An 18,013-nucleotide genomic window follows, 5' to 3' on the forward strand; every position below is an offset into this window, starting at 1 on the left:
AGTCTATGACTGATAGTGAATTACAACAAGAATTCTCTAAGTTTGGCCAAATAGAGTATGCGACTGTAGTCAAGGATCGTAATACGAATGAATCTAAAGGTTTTGGTTATGTTAAATTTAAAAAAGTATCCAGTGCAGCAAAAGCATTTGAAGAATGCGATAGGAAATACAAAGCAGTGTTTGCAGAACCAAAGAAACCAAAACCTGAAAATATAGATTCTAAATACAATAATGGCTCTTCTATGTCCTACGACAGTCTTGGTCATGCTTCTGCAAATTTTGGGAAAAGCAGCATCAGTCTAGATATAGCTACAAATTATCCAAATCCGGAAGGATATACTCAATTACAAGTTATTGCACATCCAGCTTTAAATCAAGACCAGTTGTGGAAATTATTTGATATAGTTCCTGGTATGGATTATTGTCATTTAAAAACAGATGCGAGATACAGAATGCCAAGAGGGCAAGCCATTGTGGTGTATTCCAATCCAAATGCAGCAGCATATGCTAGGGAAAAATTCCATGGTTTCGAATATCCTCCAGGTCATAGGATGATAGTTAAACCGGATAATAGTAATATGTCATCCAAAGGTACAACAAAACCTAACTCTAATGCAGCTGTACCAGCAAGAACAGATTTAGCACATTTGGCTGAAACTATTGCTCAAGCTACATCGTTGATTCAAGCAGCAGGACTAACAGCACCAAGTGAGTTTCAAATAATAATACAATATTTGTATTCATTTCACTATCATTTTATATTACTCATAATGATTTAATGAATTAATTTTAGGCTTAGAACAGACAATGTGCATTAAGTTACCTCCTCTGCAACCAATGGCAAATGTAGATGCAGAGGTAGCTAAAAGGTGTTTCATCGTATGTGGTCCACCCGTACCACCTATATATGCTATGAAAGATGCATTCTGTAGGTTTGGTAATTTGATAGATGTATATATGCTTCCGGGAAAAAATTGTGGTTATGCCAAATATGCTACTGTTGCGAGTGCAGATGAAGCGATTGAGGTATGATTTGATTTTTCTTTTTTTCTTTATTGAATGTTGCTTTTTCATATTATCTTCAGCGCTTTGATTTGAAGTTTGAAGATTAGGCAGTTTAGAAATTAAGTTATAAGATGTTTGGTAGGTTCTACATGGGCAAGAAATTTGTGGTTCACGTCTTAAAGTATTGGAGGCAGAGGAACGAAGCGTTGGGGAAGATCGTAGAAAACGATTAAGAGTTGACGAAGATGAACGTTAAGCTTATTGTGTACTGCGTAAGTACAAGCTGGACGTGTTAGAGAAACTGAAAGAAAGAATGAATGGGACAAAAAGACACTTACATTATAACTCCCTGACGTTATAACTGACGCTACATTTATTTTAAAAAGTTAAAGAAGATGTAATGTATCTATTTATCTTCACAGACTGACTGGTATACACAAGCTGGACGCACGCAACGAAAGAGACGAATTTTAAGACTCACTTGACCACGTTGGGCCTGCATCCAAGGAAACTACAACTACCTACTTTAACTATTGATTACGTTCGCAGCTACATTACTAAAACTTTACTATTTCTTTACTTTATCCTTACATATCGTTACACATACATTTCCCATTTTTATTTTCTTATCTCGACAGGCCTTTGCGAAAAAACAAACAAAAAACAGTTCTGTTTCAAAGTTGTTAATAAACTTTATTGCATCGATATTTTTGCCCATATCAAATACAGACAGTGTAGTCTGTAGACGTAAATATATTTCGATTGAATATATATTTTAATTTGAGCTTTTCTTTTTTCATCATTAAAATTGCCAGTGTGCTTATAAAACAAGATTTATTTTTCAAATCTAGTGATAATATCAATATGTTTTACTTTTTTCTATTACTAAAATTAGTACAGAATTGAAGGGTAAAATTTGTCAAGATTTAATTGTGGCCTCAATTTATCAATGCAGATGCGAAAGAAATTTTTTTTATATATAATAAATAAAGTCCGTTCAACACAGTTGTTAACATTAACAAAAGTATGTAAAATATTAGTATGGCAAATCTTCTTTTCTATTTTTAACTGAAATGGATAGTAAAAAATGTTAAGTTCTCTTAATTATCTATTTCATTTTATCATTTTATACATAAATTATACATATGTGTGTATATGTCAGCGTTAAATTGTATACTTCGGTTAAATCGTGGAAATCCTAGGTTTTACCTGAAATATCCAGGAATTTTTGGAAAACATATAAAAATTATACACTAAAATTAGTAGTTTTAGGAAGTAACAATGTTATTATATATGATTTCACAAAAGGCAAATAGTTAAAGTATGGGTAAGTTCAAAGTCGATAGAAAAGCAAGACTAACAAAAAATTTTTTTTTAAAAGATAGAAAGAGACAAGAAGACATCTACGAACACTTATTATTCGCGTTTATTTTATTTTCCTTTTAATAGTTTTCGAAAGAAATGTAATTTAATCCCTTAAATCAATAGAGACACTCTATCTTGAAATTAGATAACTCTCGCTTGAAAATCGAAGAATATTTTTTTTTAATTTGAAATCAAATTTCCAGCTCATACCATTTGCCCCTTATAAGTTCCTGTAATTCTTACAATTAGTTAAAGTATGCAATTTTCGTTTCTTTTATATTTAAATAAGTCAGTATAGTTCATTTTAGGTTTAGCTAGTCATTTCACGAATTAATGGATTTTACAAAGTAACGCTACATATATACATACTTGGAATGTATGTTCAATTTTTGTTTCGTATTTTGCATGCTGATTTATAAATTCTTGCTAAAACAAACTTGTATATATATACAAGCAAATAATTAAAATATCAATAATTCATATTAAAAATTAATATTTAGTTCTTACTCGAATGTGTATATGCATTTTTATTTATTTCTATTTATGTATAACGAATTTAGAAACGCGTATAATTTATTATAAGATGCATGAATTTTGGAAATAGAATAAAAATTCAAATACATATTTACATGGAATAAATGTGTATATAAAAATATATATTATTGTATATAAAGTTATATAGCAAAATTGATAACTGTGTTGAAGCGCATGATAGATTGTTATTAAACGCGTATGTCATGTTATTAAATGAAGACATATTATCATTCGTACAGGCCTCTACATATGTGTCTGTACTTTGGAATTAGTCAAAAAAAGAAAAAAGATATTTTTTGTAATTTACCCAAAAGTTTTGTATACTTATCTAAAATGATGGGATATTGTATGAAACATGAATTCTAGTACAGAGTACCAGTTAGATTCTGTACATACCCAGAAAACTTTCACTGCAATAAGATTGGATAAATTTACTTTCAATAAATTATAATGTCTGTATAACATTTCGAGATATGTAATATTTTATTGCCAAGATGTGGCATATCAAAATATGATATTGTCTGCATGAATTTTATAAAAATATATTTCTTTAATATATTTCAAAAAATTTTATTTATAGAATAGTTTTAGTATAATAAATGTTTACAATTCATGGTTATCTTAGATATTCACATAGAAACATTAATCAATAATAAAATTTATAATAATATTTATTATATATATGAAAATATTAACTGTTGCATTCAATGTTGATCTTATTGCAGTGAAATTTTAAGAGGATAGATCATCATATACTTTCAAAGCTAAAATAAATACATCATTTAACATCATGGTGGCATATTTGTCAAATATTAGTAATCAACGCACAAGTATGTTTTGTCATGACTCACATTGCACTACATGTGTTAGACTTTTACTTTACTTTGCAACTATACGCAATTGAAACTCGGCGGAGACTGTAACTGACTTATTTGAAAATTATAAAATACATATTCAATATGCAAAATTACAGACTCTTACTCATTTAATACTGGACTGAATATATATTACTGCATATGTATTATTAATGCAATTAATATTCCACATTTTTTCTTCTTGATTTCAGGACACTATTTTAAGCTGGGTTCGACGTATTGTACCTGAAAACTGTGATATATCTATAATTGTAAAAGGTAAATATTTTTTAGTATACATATGTATATAAAATGTTGTTTATAGCAAGCAATAAATTATATTTTTGTTTAAATTGTTTGTATTCTTAATATGTACTATGTGTTAATAGCATGTTATTTCATAAAAAGTTCTTTTATAATCTCCTTTCCGATAATTTTCTTTAAAGACCCATGAATATATTATTATATATAAGTTAACACTTTTAAATATATTCCATTTGCGATATAAATACATGCACAATTGTATCTTTAAAAGAATAATTAAATTTTGATATTACCGCTGTGACGCAACTGTGATAGTTTGTAATTTTGCCGTAGATGTCGCTACCACATCGAATGAAGTTCCCGCGATACACAGAATAGTGGGAGCACGACTCGTAAAGAGATGACAAGAGAGGGGGAAGAGCGTTTATATTTTAACCGTATATATATGTCATGATGATATTACGTGACAATGAAGTAGCCGCTTGGAGGGGATGATGGGAATGCTATCCAGAACGATATAGGTGACTTTTCAAAGAGTGGGGGTTTTAGGCTCACGTGTTTTCAAACGTGCTGCAAAATGAGCACCAGTTCGAACTTGCGAAGATTGCAAGCGACACGATTTTGGTCTTTACTAGCGTAACCATCGCGAAGTCTTGTCTCTCGAGTGTTTTATATCAAATTCGTATTATTAATCGATTAATCTACATGGAAAGTTTTTCAGTTGATCGAATAATCATTTCTCGATTCTTTATTTGTTTAATAAAAATATTACAAAGTGTACATTAATCCCTATTTTATTTGGATTAAACATTAATATTTTTTTGCGTGAATTGTAATTTTTATTCGCGAACAGTATTTTTATTTTATTTTTTTTGTTCACCTTATGCGTATAAGACAATCGTTTTGTTTTTTCTTCGTTCTTTATTTATTTAATAATTATTATCTAAAGTGCGAAGTATGAAACAAACGAACATTCTTACCACATCAGTGGTGTGATTATTAACGTAGAGAGAAAGAGAGAAAGATAAACATAGTTCTTCCTCATATAAAAGTTTTAAAATTCTAAGAAGACGAGATGGAAGAAACGTCAGCCGAAAATGCAAAAGTTTCGGACTCAGGTTATTCAAATACGTGCAGTAACAGTCAATCACAACGGAGGTATATATATATTAATTAATTACTTTTTTTATTTCCAAATATATTTTTCTCATTTAACTTATTGATAAAAATTCGAAGTTTTTCCCATTTTCATTTTTTCAATATTGTTTTCAATAATGTATGTAATATAAAATGATTTCAATTACTGAACATTTATACAGAGTTAGAATTTACGTATCGTTTAATTGTAATAGAGTTTTTTTTTTTTTTATTTCTTTTATCCTCAAAAAAAAAAACAAAATTAATTGTAAAAGATAATGTATTTTATATCGTGGAATATTACAAGGCATCGTTTGACCTCTTTAATATGATGTAATTGATGATAGGAATATTTCTTAAATCTTTCCTAAATTCTTTTTATTTACTATCTTACAATAGATTCTGTGCTCTGTTTTGTAAATTTTAGAAAAATAATTTAATTAACTTAATAAATCATTTCTTTTTTTTTAATTTCGATAAGTCATTATCGAATAAGTAACATACATTAAATGAGATACAAATTTAGTAACAATATTTATCTTTACATTTTTATTATGAACAAAAATTTTTAATTGTATTTTTTAATTATATTCCTAAAAAAATTTACATCTGTATTTTGTATAAGTGAAAAAATTAACTATAATTATTTATATGTTTATTACACAACAAAATAATTTTTTAATTGTTACATTAAAAAAATCCTTTAATTGTAATAGATCATCAATCTGCAAAATATACATATGATAAAGAACATATACATATGACAAATAATTTGATTGTTTAAAATTAAACAATTAGTTTACGTTAAAGTAATCAGGATTCTGTAAAATCTATAACTAGTATCTTAGATACTTGGCATTGACATGAATCCTTCGTATTGTAGGTGAGAGGTAGACAGAGAATGTAATGATAGAAAGAGAGAGAGAGAAAAAGGTAGAAACTCGTATTCTACGGTTAAGGCTAACCAGTCGTCTCTCTCTTTCTTATTTTCTCTCTCACTTCGTACTTTTTGACGTAATACTTCGATTGAATTTCCACGTTGCATTTAGCTCACCTATGCAGATATTGCAAAATGCGTACAGTAAAACGGGTCGCTATAAATGTGAACCACGTGTAAGGACGTAATAGATATTATCGAAAGTAGATTTGGAAAGTAGATTTGGAAAGTTGATTTAGGAAAAAAAATCATTTTAATGTAACACACACACAAAAATAATGACAAAAAATTATTGATCAATAATAATAATTGTAATAATAATATATAATACATAATAATAATAACTATCTGATCTAAACTTATATTTTTTAAACCATTCGATTGTTTCCTTTACAAATGCATATGATTATATGCACATAACGTATAACATGGTAATTCTATAAAATGGTATTATTCTAACACGACTCGAAATTTGGAAAAATCCTTGTACAACACGGCATCTTAGAACACGGTTTTATTCTAAAACTGTTTTGTAAATCTTTGGATTTACAAAAGTGCGATATAGGCAAATATTTTTTTAAATGAAATTGAAGAATATTTTTCTTATATTTGGGATCAAATTTCAATTTCATATTTTAACTATTCAGTTTTGTTATTTCTCGAATTAATGGATTTCACAAATTAACGGCAATACTAATGATCGTATTATGCGAGGGTTACCTGTATATTTCTATATATATATATAGGTATTATTTTATAGAAGCAATAATAGTACCCAATTATAGACATAGCACAAGAATATTTTAACGAAAATAATTGCTTTGTATACTCTGAGCAATATTCTTGGTTGACATTACAAATATAGTTCAAACCATTAATTGTATTAATGGAGACGAGTAAAGAGACAATGGATAACAAAGCTGTATTTATAACCATCTATGTTAATAAATACACATCCATTCGTTTATATATTTTGAAATTCGCGAATTACTGGCTTGTAATGCATATTTTAAAAGAAAGGAAGATGAGTAAATTTTAAATAAAATAATATTGCTTTATTAATTGGAAATTTTTTATTGGAAATATATATTTATAAATTTATTCACAAATTAAATATATATAATAACAAGTTATATTTGAATAATTAGAGATTTGTCTATTTTTACCAATTGAAATATAATATATATATTATTTCAAAATAATTATACTTTAAAATAATTTGTTAATTCATTATTTTTTCTTTCTTAACGTCCTTGATTGTTTATACTTTTAACACGATCAATTTAAAACCTCAAATTAAGCAACGAATAATCGTCCCCAGTTTTAGCAAACGGTATAGAAGTCACGGGGCTAAGAACGTGAACGAAACCTTCCTTATGCAATAATTTTTCCGGATCCGTGAGGTGCAACAAATGCAGGAGACCTGTGGCGGAGTTTATTGATAGAGAGAAAATGAGGACAGTGAAAGGCTAGAAAGAACTCGTTGTAGGGGCTGGACCATGATCACGTTTGCCAAACATGTGATTGAAAAGATTTTTCTAAATATCAAACTGGTTTTTGAGATTTTGTGTCAGCAAGTAACATAATTTTTTTAACCTGGTTCAATCGGCCAATAGGACGAGGCCGTTTCACCACTTTATAATATGCCTTTCTTTCTCTTCGCATCTAGTATTTGCACGAAGTTGATCTAGGACGAGGAAGTGATTATCGATTCCATCGATTATTTCCCAATCTTTCAAATTAATCTAAAGAATTTATTTTCTTGTTGCGATTTTGCGAGGATTTTTTTTTCTTTTTTATGTAAGGTCGTATCCTAATTGATTTATTATTTTATTTCAAATTGTTATATTTATTGATATCTTCGATTTTATTGTTAGTTCGTTTAATTTTACATTTTTATGGAAAAATGAATCATAGAAAATTAATGTATAATATATTCACAAAAGAAAAATATATTTAATTTAATAAAAGAGTTATTATTATTATTATAGTAGTTCCCCATATAAATTAATATTAGAACAATTTGAAATGTTCGTCTTGTTTTTGAATATTTTTAAATATTATTCTCGAATGAATTACCGGTCCTATTTAAATGAAACAAAAAAAATGTCGCGAATTTTTTATATTGTTCTACTAATTAAAATACCAAAATGTAAAACTGATTACTACTGATTTTAACCGGAAAAATTGTTCTAGTTTTTATCTATTTTTAATAATAGATAATTTTTTTTTATGTGACAAATATCAACGTTATTAACAACATTATTTTATTTATTTTTTCTTTCAGTAGCGGCAGTTCGATATCCAGGAATAGCATTTGTTCAGAAAGCAGTGGCTATTGTGGTAGACGCCCTTCAACATTTGCCTCGAGGTATCTATTATTCTTAAATTAATTTTATAAATTCCCGGTCTTTCGTAATTTCGAGGGTTGAAATGTGTCAGAAAGATGTCTGTAGATACGAAGAAACCTTCTAAGTTCTTTTCGTAATGCAGAAGAACGTTCAAGAACGTCGAAAGTTCTTCAAAGTTATTTCTATATATAGGATAGAAAAATTCAAATAGGATAGTTTATCCTTTAATTTAATGATATATGTATATTCAATTGCTTCTAAATTAATTAACAGTGCGCGCAAACGTGACAATCCTAAATACATATTCATACACACATATACTATGCATTTATATGCATACAAATGTGCAAAGCTCTAAAATGAATCCCCTATAATTTAATTTTATTTTTCGTTTCTAAACATAGAAAAAAAAATATAAATACATGATTTATAACATAAAACTATTAAAACTTATTAAACGTTAATCTTCAAATATATATGCAAACGATTATAAGAAAAAACAAAACAGATTAAACATAACAAGATATAGATCGATGAACAAATTTATTGAAACTTCATTTTACTTGGCGAAAGTGATTCGTTTTCGATTCGTAATTTATATACGTGCATACGCAATGACGAGAAAAATTGTTGCAATGATGATCTGATGTACCATATAAGGAGAAAAAAAAACATATTTGCTTTATTGTTAGTTAGGAAGAAGCTACGGCGTCATAAACATTAGCTCACACGTGTGGTGCCACGTGCCTATCGTGAAGTCGCCAACGCACTCCACAGATATACTCGTCTAAAGTTGCATAATAGAAGATAAACGGAGAATTATAAGAAGTTAAACATTCGTGTTGTGTTTTAACGATTATTATTATATATACAGATTTTTCTCAAAAAATCATTCATTATTTATTCAGTAGATAGAAAACATTATACTGACACTGATTTGAGTGTGTCTATAGGCGGTTAATTCTAATACTTATAGCAGCAACTCGATTCAAAATATAAAAAAATAAATGTTTACTAATCGTAAGACTTCTTTATTCACATAAGTATAGTGTGCCCTTTATATTGCATAAATATCGATAGGGATTTTTGAGAACATGCCTGTATATATAATTTCCGTTAACGTGGTCGATGATAATTTGACGTAATATTTATTTTTATTTATTATGTTTATATTGAAATTCTTGACCATGTGTTTTGAATTGCACAATAATACAGTTTTGCGAATCGCGATTTGAATATACCTGATAAAGTATTTTAATTTCTTTACAACGTAAATTTAATTACAATGATGTTCATAAATAGAATAATTTACAATTCGTTAAAAAATAATCTTGATGAAGAAAAATTACATATATGTTTATGCTGTGAGAAGAAACAAGACAAATATTTTCTTCTACGTTAGTATCCCCATTTCTAATTGTAAGCACGTTAAAGGGAAAGAAAGCATGTTATACAATGTGTATATGCCGAGTTGGACAGAATCTGATGAAAAAAAGGGTTCATATAAAAAAGGAACACTTTCTCCAGTATTGCATAATATACTATTCGAGCTTAGCTATTACTGTTATATCAGGGCTTTATATCATGAGGTTTTTGTTTAACCATCCTTCCGGGAGAAAGCTATCAAGCTATTACGAATACTCAAGACTTGTGTTAGTAGTTATAAATACGAATGCCTATATATATTTGCAAAATGACAAATGTTTTATAAGATAAGGAAAACTTGGTTTCCCATCTTTTAGTCGATTTCTTCTCTTTTTTTTCTTTTCTCTAATAAATATTTTGCGATCTGAACATTATCTTGATTTTTTTTGAAATTAAAAAGAAGAAAAAACGTAGGAAAGAGATCACACGTGAAAAGGGGAAAGATGAAAAAGCTTTTAAAGTTTTTTTTTTTTTTTTAATAGACATCACGTTTGCTCGCACGCGTTCGATCCATTCTACATACATACTTTTTTATATCAACATACGTATATGTATACTTGTATATTTATAGGAAACGTATACGTGACTTATCGTTACGTGATAACGTTATTTCCTCTGTTTTCTCTTTATTTCTTTTTTCGTTTTGTTAAAATGGCAAATAACGCACACGAGGATACTCGAACAATTCCAGTCATTTCCATTAAAAAAAAAAAAAAAATTAAATAAATGGAAGCACGAAAATTTGCAAAATACATATATGATATATATATATTTTCAACATATGTTATGATAATCACTTTATAATAGATAATATGAAAGAATTGTTTTTTTTTTCAATGAATACTTATATAGGGTGAAAGCACGCGTTGCAAATTATTCCATTTGGTTGATAATTCGTGAAATTATAAATTTTTAAATTATTATTAATTATTTTTGGATCATCTATATATTATATATATTTTGACGGTTTTGCGTTGTATATAAATAAAATCTATTTTAATATTATATCTACATATACGTGTATGTGTATGTGCATTATCTATATGAATCTTAGCAACGAGGCACTACCCCAACCGATCAGCAAAAGAAAGGATAAAGAATACAAGAAGAAGAAGTCTAAAACGTCTTTGGTTGTTAATGCCGAGGCAGAGATTACTTTGAGAAGTACCGGCAAGTCGCCGGATAACGCGTCCTATAATTTCGTCACCTCAACGAAACCAATACTTGAGAAACAAACAGGTTGGTTACGAACGAATTATATTGGAAGGGTTGTACGTTAACAATACACATTTGTAAATCATTGTTCCAGTCGTGATATAAATACCTTGCGAATTAATAGATAATTCAAAATAAATTTAACTCTCGCGAATCAATATTATTTTCTTTTGTATAAAGGATATTATATAGGAAGAGCAAATATGACTATTATTGTTTGGCTATATATAATTACACTTTTGTTCGTTTATAATTAATTTTCATCTTCGTAAGATTTTATTTTTAATTCGTATTATTAGTTTGATATACATTGTCGTAATTTTGTTTTTTAATACCATTTAAAGGACAAGTACATACGAACACGAAGTGAATTTTATTTAATAATTAATAATAGACACAACACACACATTTTTTTAAATCAATAGAATTTTGTAATAACCAATTATTTGGTTACATGCACACTTCACCAGTCATTTTGATAGGTTCCTATAATACTTTAACCATAAGTTTTTGAATGATTTCCCTATAGGATTTCCCTTAGTCCGTCTCGAATATTTAAGTCTGTAATTTATAATTACATCGATACTCATTTCTCATGAAATTAATTATAATAAACAATGAAACAACGTAATTAATATCGAACGATGAAAAATACTAATAGATATCATACATATTATTATTATTAATATTATATTTATTTATGTTAGACAAATAATATATGTATTATAAATGAGGTTCCGAATCTCGGTTATTGTTAGCTTCCAATGATTCCTCAAGGTGTCATCAAATATCTTTTTTTTTTATAAATAATTAATTAATTTATTAATCTCTTGAGATTAGATCGTTTTAATATAAATTAGAGTATTAATGGAAAAGGACACAGAGAAAATAAAAAATGATTATTTCAAGTGTGGTAGATAAATTTGAATCTAAAAATATCATCGTGTACGATTGTTATCATAATAGTCATTATCATTATCATTCTATACTTTCGAAAACAATTTATATCCATTTGGTCAAGTATCGTTATATACTCAAAGATAGAACGGATCTTTCCCTGATGAATGTCCTTTTACATAGTACTCCTTTTACATAACACAATCACGCGGCCACAATTTACGTAATTATTTACATAAGTTTTAATATTAAACCATTTTCCATTAACGCTTTAATGGCGCAATAGACAGTTCTCTTCAATAATCAACGATTCGGCAGGCCTTTATTTGTTACGAGACCATACTTTCTCAAAAGAGAATATGGTCAATATCAAAATAGATTCGTTGCACAATCCTGTTCCATTTTATGCCTTCATTATTATCCTTTAAAAAAGAAAAAAAAAGAGAAAGCCTGATACAATAGTTTGACAAAGTCTGATACAATATTTTCACATAATAACTATTAAAACGTATCTAATATTTCGAAGTATATTTACTTCACACACGTTGGATTACATATAGTATTAAGTGATATTGGTCAACCATTGAGGAAACGTGCTGTCCGTTTGTTAGCGGTAAATCATTGCCTGTAATGCACTCGCATTAATGTAATTAAATAATAATAATAATTAAAAAATGAATGTAATTTTATATTACATTCATTTGTATAATTATATTTATTTGTAGTTATATAGAATAATAGATAAAGTGTAACACCTTTACAAATACGTTTGTGCAATATCGTAGAAAATCGTGGATACGAGCTAAATTATTTGGATATACTTGAGGATAAACTTGAATAAGTTTGATAATCTTGATTCGGTTTATTTATCCCTTTTTATCAACACGTCTTATTAATATGTTCTATATTATTTACGTATTATTTAATCGGACTAAGGGAACCAGAATATATTTTTATACTCTATCATTTGAATTACTCACTACCCTTGTAGCACACAATGCCAATGGATTTCTGAATATTAATTTGCAGATATTTCAGAAATGAAATCGTAAAATCTTGAAATCCTAAAATAATTTAACGAAATGTAAAATACAAAAATGTGCTACTGGGGATAAAGTGGGATGAATACATGTCTCCCACAATACATACATAAACATATATATATACATTCATTTAGAACAAAAACTTGTATACAAAGTATATAACAATAGCTTCTGTTAACGTATATACGAGAAGAAATAGCAACTGTAGAATTGGTGGATGCAACGGATCCAGGTGAACACAACGGCGATACTCTGACAGGCAGTCCGGAAACAGGACTTGCTTCTCGGTCGAATCTTCTGGATGATTCAAGTTCACAAGCAAATGTTAGTATTCATCGAAAGTTAGCAAGGAAGACTCTATTAGTAACACTTTGGTAAAACAGGGAAAATGTATTGCCGATGAGAATTTGCTTGGAAGATCATTTTTACGGTATTAGGCAGGTTTAGGGGTCTAAGTATGGTCGAGGAGCAAATAACTCACTCTCTCTCTCTCTCTTTTTGTATATATTATGTATATATATAGATATACATTTAACACATATGTGCTTTTATTCACGTTGATGGTTTATCGGTGCCTTTTTATTTTGTGGTGGCTTTATTACGATATACATAGGTATTTTATTAACATGGTGGCAGTACTCCGTTTGAAAGTACGGAGAAAAGTGGCTTTGTTCGAAGAAATGCCACGAATACCTTTCTACGTAACATACGTATCTAATATTACAAGCAAACAAATATTCAAAATATTATATATTTTATGTTATTCCTTAATAATTAATTCATTATAAAAAATGATACGTACCAGTATATATGGCGTTGGTACTCTTTTAATTGTTTATTATGTGTTATAATATACTTGAATATTTATTATTTAAAAGTGAGTTTCGTTCGTATATTATTCAAATAGATATGTATTGTATATTTACGTCGATATTTAATTGATTAGATAAAAAATTATATACTAGATACTACGAAGGTAAAAGGATAAAATTAATTTTGAATTTCTCTTTTACACGAACCTTATGACCTAACACGAAGTGTAATTTTATGAGCGTTATCATTTACAATCAAAGGATAATACTTGTAAATTATTTTTTTTCTTTTTTATTATTAAATCTATTTGTCTCTTCATTAAAGATGATAAGCCTTTTTCTCTGTGCATACTTTATTATACAGTTAATCCTTATATTATAATTATTTTAAAGATAGAGATGCATTAACGACGGAAGCCTGTATTTATCAAAAATGCCACCTCAAAACATATTTCATATATTTATCTCTGTTGTTAATAGAATTGTTGTTAGTAGAGTCCGATGAATCTTAATAACAATTTAACAAGCATAAGAATAATCTATTAGTTATAAAATGATTTCGTAAGATGAAATAGATTTTCTTTTACGAGGATCGATTTTACCGACGATATTCAAGAAACAAAACAAAAAAATAAATAAATATCGTAAAACACGTCTAACAAATATTTTTGTACTCTCATAGGATGGGTTTTGCGCGGTGATATCAATGCATGACGGCCTCGTGCTGTACATAACACCTTCGATATGCACAGCTTTAGGGTATTCAAAGGACGCTTGGATTGGTCGTTCTTTTATCAATTACGTACATTCTAATGATAAGACTACATTGGCTGATCAAATTAAAAATGGTTTAGTCTCGTCTCAGGAGGATCGTCCGAAAGGTATTCATTTAATTTTTAATTTAATAGTATAAAAATATAATTATTGATTAAAATTCGATTAAAAAATGTCGAAATTGTATTTAGGAATTAACGAAAGGAGAGCCAGTTTGTTCTGTGGATTACGGAAGAACGTTAAGACTGAGAACAGTACATTGAACAAGGATCAAGAAAATGCAAGATCGAATTTGTATCTTCCATTTCATTTGACATTAACTTTTCGAGATTTTCGTCAACGAGTTGTCGGACAACAACAACCAAGAGCCATGTTTCTAGTCGTTACTGCTCAACCGGTGCACTCAGCATACAAAGGTATTTTAATTCTGGATTACAAAGAACAGACAATTATCAGACCTTTTTTTTTTTATTCCTGATGCAATATTACATTACTTATCAAAGGAAAATCTTGTCTTCGAAGAATTAATCTAGAGACGGAAGACAAGGATACTGAACTTTATTATTTTATCATTATCCACAGCTCCAGAAGAAACAATAATATCTTCAATATTTACAACCCGACATACTGCAACATGCCTCTTATCTCATGTCGATCCTGATGTTGTACAATATTTAGGCTATTTGCCTCAGGATATGATTGGATGCTCGCTATTTGACTTCTATCATCCTGAGGACTTACCTTTCATCAAAGACATCTATGAGACTGTGAGCATGAATATCCAATATATAAAAATTAATATTTAATCTTTCTTTTTTTTTTTTATTATACTGATATCCATTGCCTATGGATAAGAAAATAAAAAAGACATCAAAACATCAGACAAGTGCGAGCAATCAACCATCGAAATTTCACCATTTAACGTGTCCATTGCACTGACATTATTATAAACTGTCATTGAACAGGTTATCAAGTTGGAAGGATCCTCCTTCAGATCAAAGCCTTACAGGTTTGCTGCTCAAAATGGAAGTTACGTTGTTCTTGAAACTGAGTGGTCGTCATTTATCAATCCCTGGACGAAAAAACTAGAATTTGTCGTGGGTCAGCATAGAGTATTAAGGGGACCCATGGATCCCGATATATTTCGAGTACCACCTAAAAATGAATTCGCTTTTCTGGCTAATATCAGCGAAGAGGTACTGAAAGAATCCAAGATCATACAGAACGAGATACGTACTCTTCTCGATGAGGTAGGTCTCTCTTTTCATACCGACATCAATCAAGATCTTTCTCCTCGCTTATTATAAGAAGAAAACGATAAAAGTACATACAAATTTGCAAAGCTTATTTATAATTGACGTCTCACAAAATATATTATACATATGTATGTCGGCGTAAAATCGTATAATCAGTTAATTTCTGAAATAACTGGGTAATACATACAAAATAACTGGACGTTTTCGGGAGAGAATAGAAAAAGAATTTTATTATATACTTAAATCAATTGTTTTATGAAATACTCGGATAATATCTGAATTCACAAAAGGTTCGTGATTAAAGTATGAAATTAAAATTGGATTTTAAGTTAAAAGAAAAATATTTTTCGATTTCGTTTCAATATCTGCCTATACTGCACTGTTTCAAATCCGAAGGCAAACAATGCATTGATAATAGTATTTGATAATTAGATAAAGTGTATAATAAAATTCTTTTTGTCTTTTCCTTAAAAACACTTAATTATTTTACGTAATACCTAAATTATTCTACGGAATAACGGAATTAAACACTTTTTTCTAATGAAATACATATAACGACACGCTTATAATAATTAGTAAAGGAAAGGTCACGCGCGACAGTGGTATCTCAAGTAAGAGGTGAATTTAGTTAAAAATGAGTATATTTCATGTCAAAATATTTTTGTTTGTTTGTTTGTTTTTCTTTCACCCGTACGAACATATAGAGCATCCAAAGGACATCAGAAATTACTGAGCACGATGTATCAAAAAGGTGTAAGGACCTCGCGTCCTTCATGGAGAGTTTGTTACAAGAAATAAGGACACCGGCTCTTGGCAAGGATACCCTAGCTACGGACGACAGAAGTTTTTCGGTGACTATTAAGCCTACGTTTTAGTATCGTCGACACTGTCTTAACCAATTTGGCTAGTAGTACGCTAAGCTGTGCTCTGGTGGTATGCTAGACAATATTTATTACTATATAAAACCACGGGTTTTTCTATGACAAATCTATTCACATGGACAACAAGTGACTTTAAATTTCTCACTTTTACGTTGGTCTTCACATTAAATGCAATTTAAATAATATATTTCCGGTACATATGTATATTAGCTCTATCGGAGAAAATTATGTCAAATAATGTCATCTCAAATTTCAACGCGTATGAACATGTTCGTTTTAACGATTCTCTTCCAAATTTAGCGAATGATTTCATCATTCATTGTCAGTATTGGGTTCGATTCGTTCACGCGAATATATTATTTTCTTTTAATTAAAAAATCACTTTAATATCTCCTTTGTTTACAATCTTATCAAAAAAAATGTCCAAGAAAAAAGTTACACTATTAGAGAGGAGGGAAATCTAATGGTTGAAAGAATTTTTTTTGTCTCGGTCATTTTTCTTATATATATATTAAATTAATATTAATAATTTTGAAAATTCTCTCAACCATTAGATTTACCCTCTGCAATGGTGCAACTTTTTCATTAAAATTTTTGTTCATATCATTATAAATAAACGAGATATTTAAATGATCTCATTTAGCTGAGACACGTTGTATATATGTATATAATAATTATATATATAAAATTAATGTACCGTAAATATATCAAAGATACAAATAAGATTAATGGAGAAAAAGGAATTCTTTTCTAAATTTCGTTTTCTATCAAAAGAAGATTGATTGACATTTGCATATAAATCAAAAATAATATTTATAAGAAATAATTTCTTTTTTCCTCTTCACTGATCTTATGTTATTTGCATGATATTAAACGTAACATAACGGAAACGAAACATAGCTAAGAACTTACATTTGAAATATCATTTCAGTAAGCAATTAGACATTTTTGGATCGCAATATTATCACCAACCGTACAAATCTATCCAACCACTTATCTATCCAATTAAGTAACTTAAAAATTGGATTGATTATCTGTCCATTTGTCTCATCGACAATACGATATAATATATCCGTCGAAATTCATTGATTTCGATCGAAAGTGTCTTGCTGCTATTGAATATGGCCGTATCGTAGAATTTTTTTAAAAAAGATTCACAAACTAAAAATAGGTGAAGGTGAGTAAGGAAACAACAAAACGATTAAATTAGTTGCAGTGGTGTATTTTTTTTCTTATATACAATGAATGGTTATATATATATAT

At 28.7% G+C, this 18,013-nt stretch overlaps 2 protein-coding genes across 7 annotated transcripts in view; both read left to right on the forward strand.

Annotated features, from left to right (window-relative positions):
* The first annotated feature begins 5 nt into the window (after positions 1–5).
* Positions 6–1,261, forward strand: LOC106791814 (RNA-binding protein 45-like). Its single transcript, XM_014757755.1, has 3 exons — positions 6–708; positions 794–1,026; positions 1,148–1,261. The coding sequence occupies exons 1-3, from the start codon at positions 6–8 to the stop codon at positions 1,259–1,261; spliced, it is 1,050 nt and encodes a 349-aa protein (XP_014613241.1).
* The window catches only part of LOC106791824 (period circadian protein), a 22,721-nt gene continuing 5,963 nt past the window's right edge, over positions 1,256–18,013 (forward strand). For 4 of the 6 annotated variants that reach the window (XM_014757771.1, XM_014757768.1, XM_014757769.1 and 1 more), the window contains exons 1-11: positions 1,256–1,277; positions 3,971–4,037; positions 4,356–5,180; positions 8,384–8,467; positions 10,927–11,111; positions 13,221–13,351; positions 14,522–14,720; positions 14,805–15,029; positions 15,196–15,380; positions 15,579–15,863; positions 16,574–16,720. In XM_014757771.1, coding sequence (XP_014613257.1) covers positions 5,098–5,180; positions 8,384–8,467; positions 10,927–11,111; positions 13,221–13,351; positions 14,522–14,720; positions 14,805–15,029; positions 15,196–15,380; positions 15,579–15,863; positions 16,574–16,720 — 1,524 coding nt within the window. In that variant the 5' untranslated portion in view covers positions 1,256–1,277; positions 3,971–4,037; positions 4,356–5,097. Of the gene's footprint in view, positions 1,278–3,970; positions 4,038–4,355; positions 5,181–8,383; positions 8,468–10,926; positions 11,112–13,220; positions 13,352–14,521; positions 14,721–14,804; positions 15,030–15,195; positions 15,381–15,578; positions 15,864–16,573; positions 16,721–18,013 lie in introns of those variants that run through there. The other 2 variants (XM_014757772.1, XM_014757773.1) reach the window with 2 other exon arrangements.

Source organism: Polistes canadensis, unplaced genomic scaffold (genome assembly GCF_001313835.1).
Source record: "Polistes canadensis isolate GaletaPanama2010 unplaced genomic scaffold, ASM131383v1 scaffold_346, whole genome shotgun sequence".
NCBI lineage: Eukaryota > Metazoa > Arthropoda > Insecta > Hymenoptera > Vespidae > Polistes > Polistes canadensis.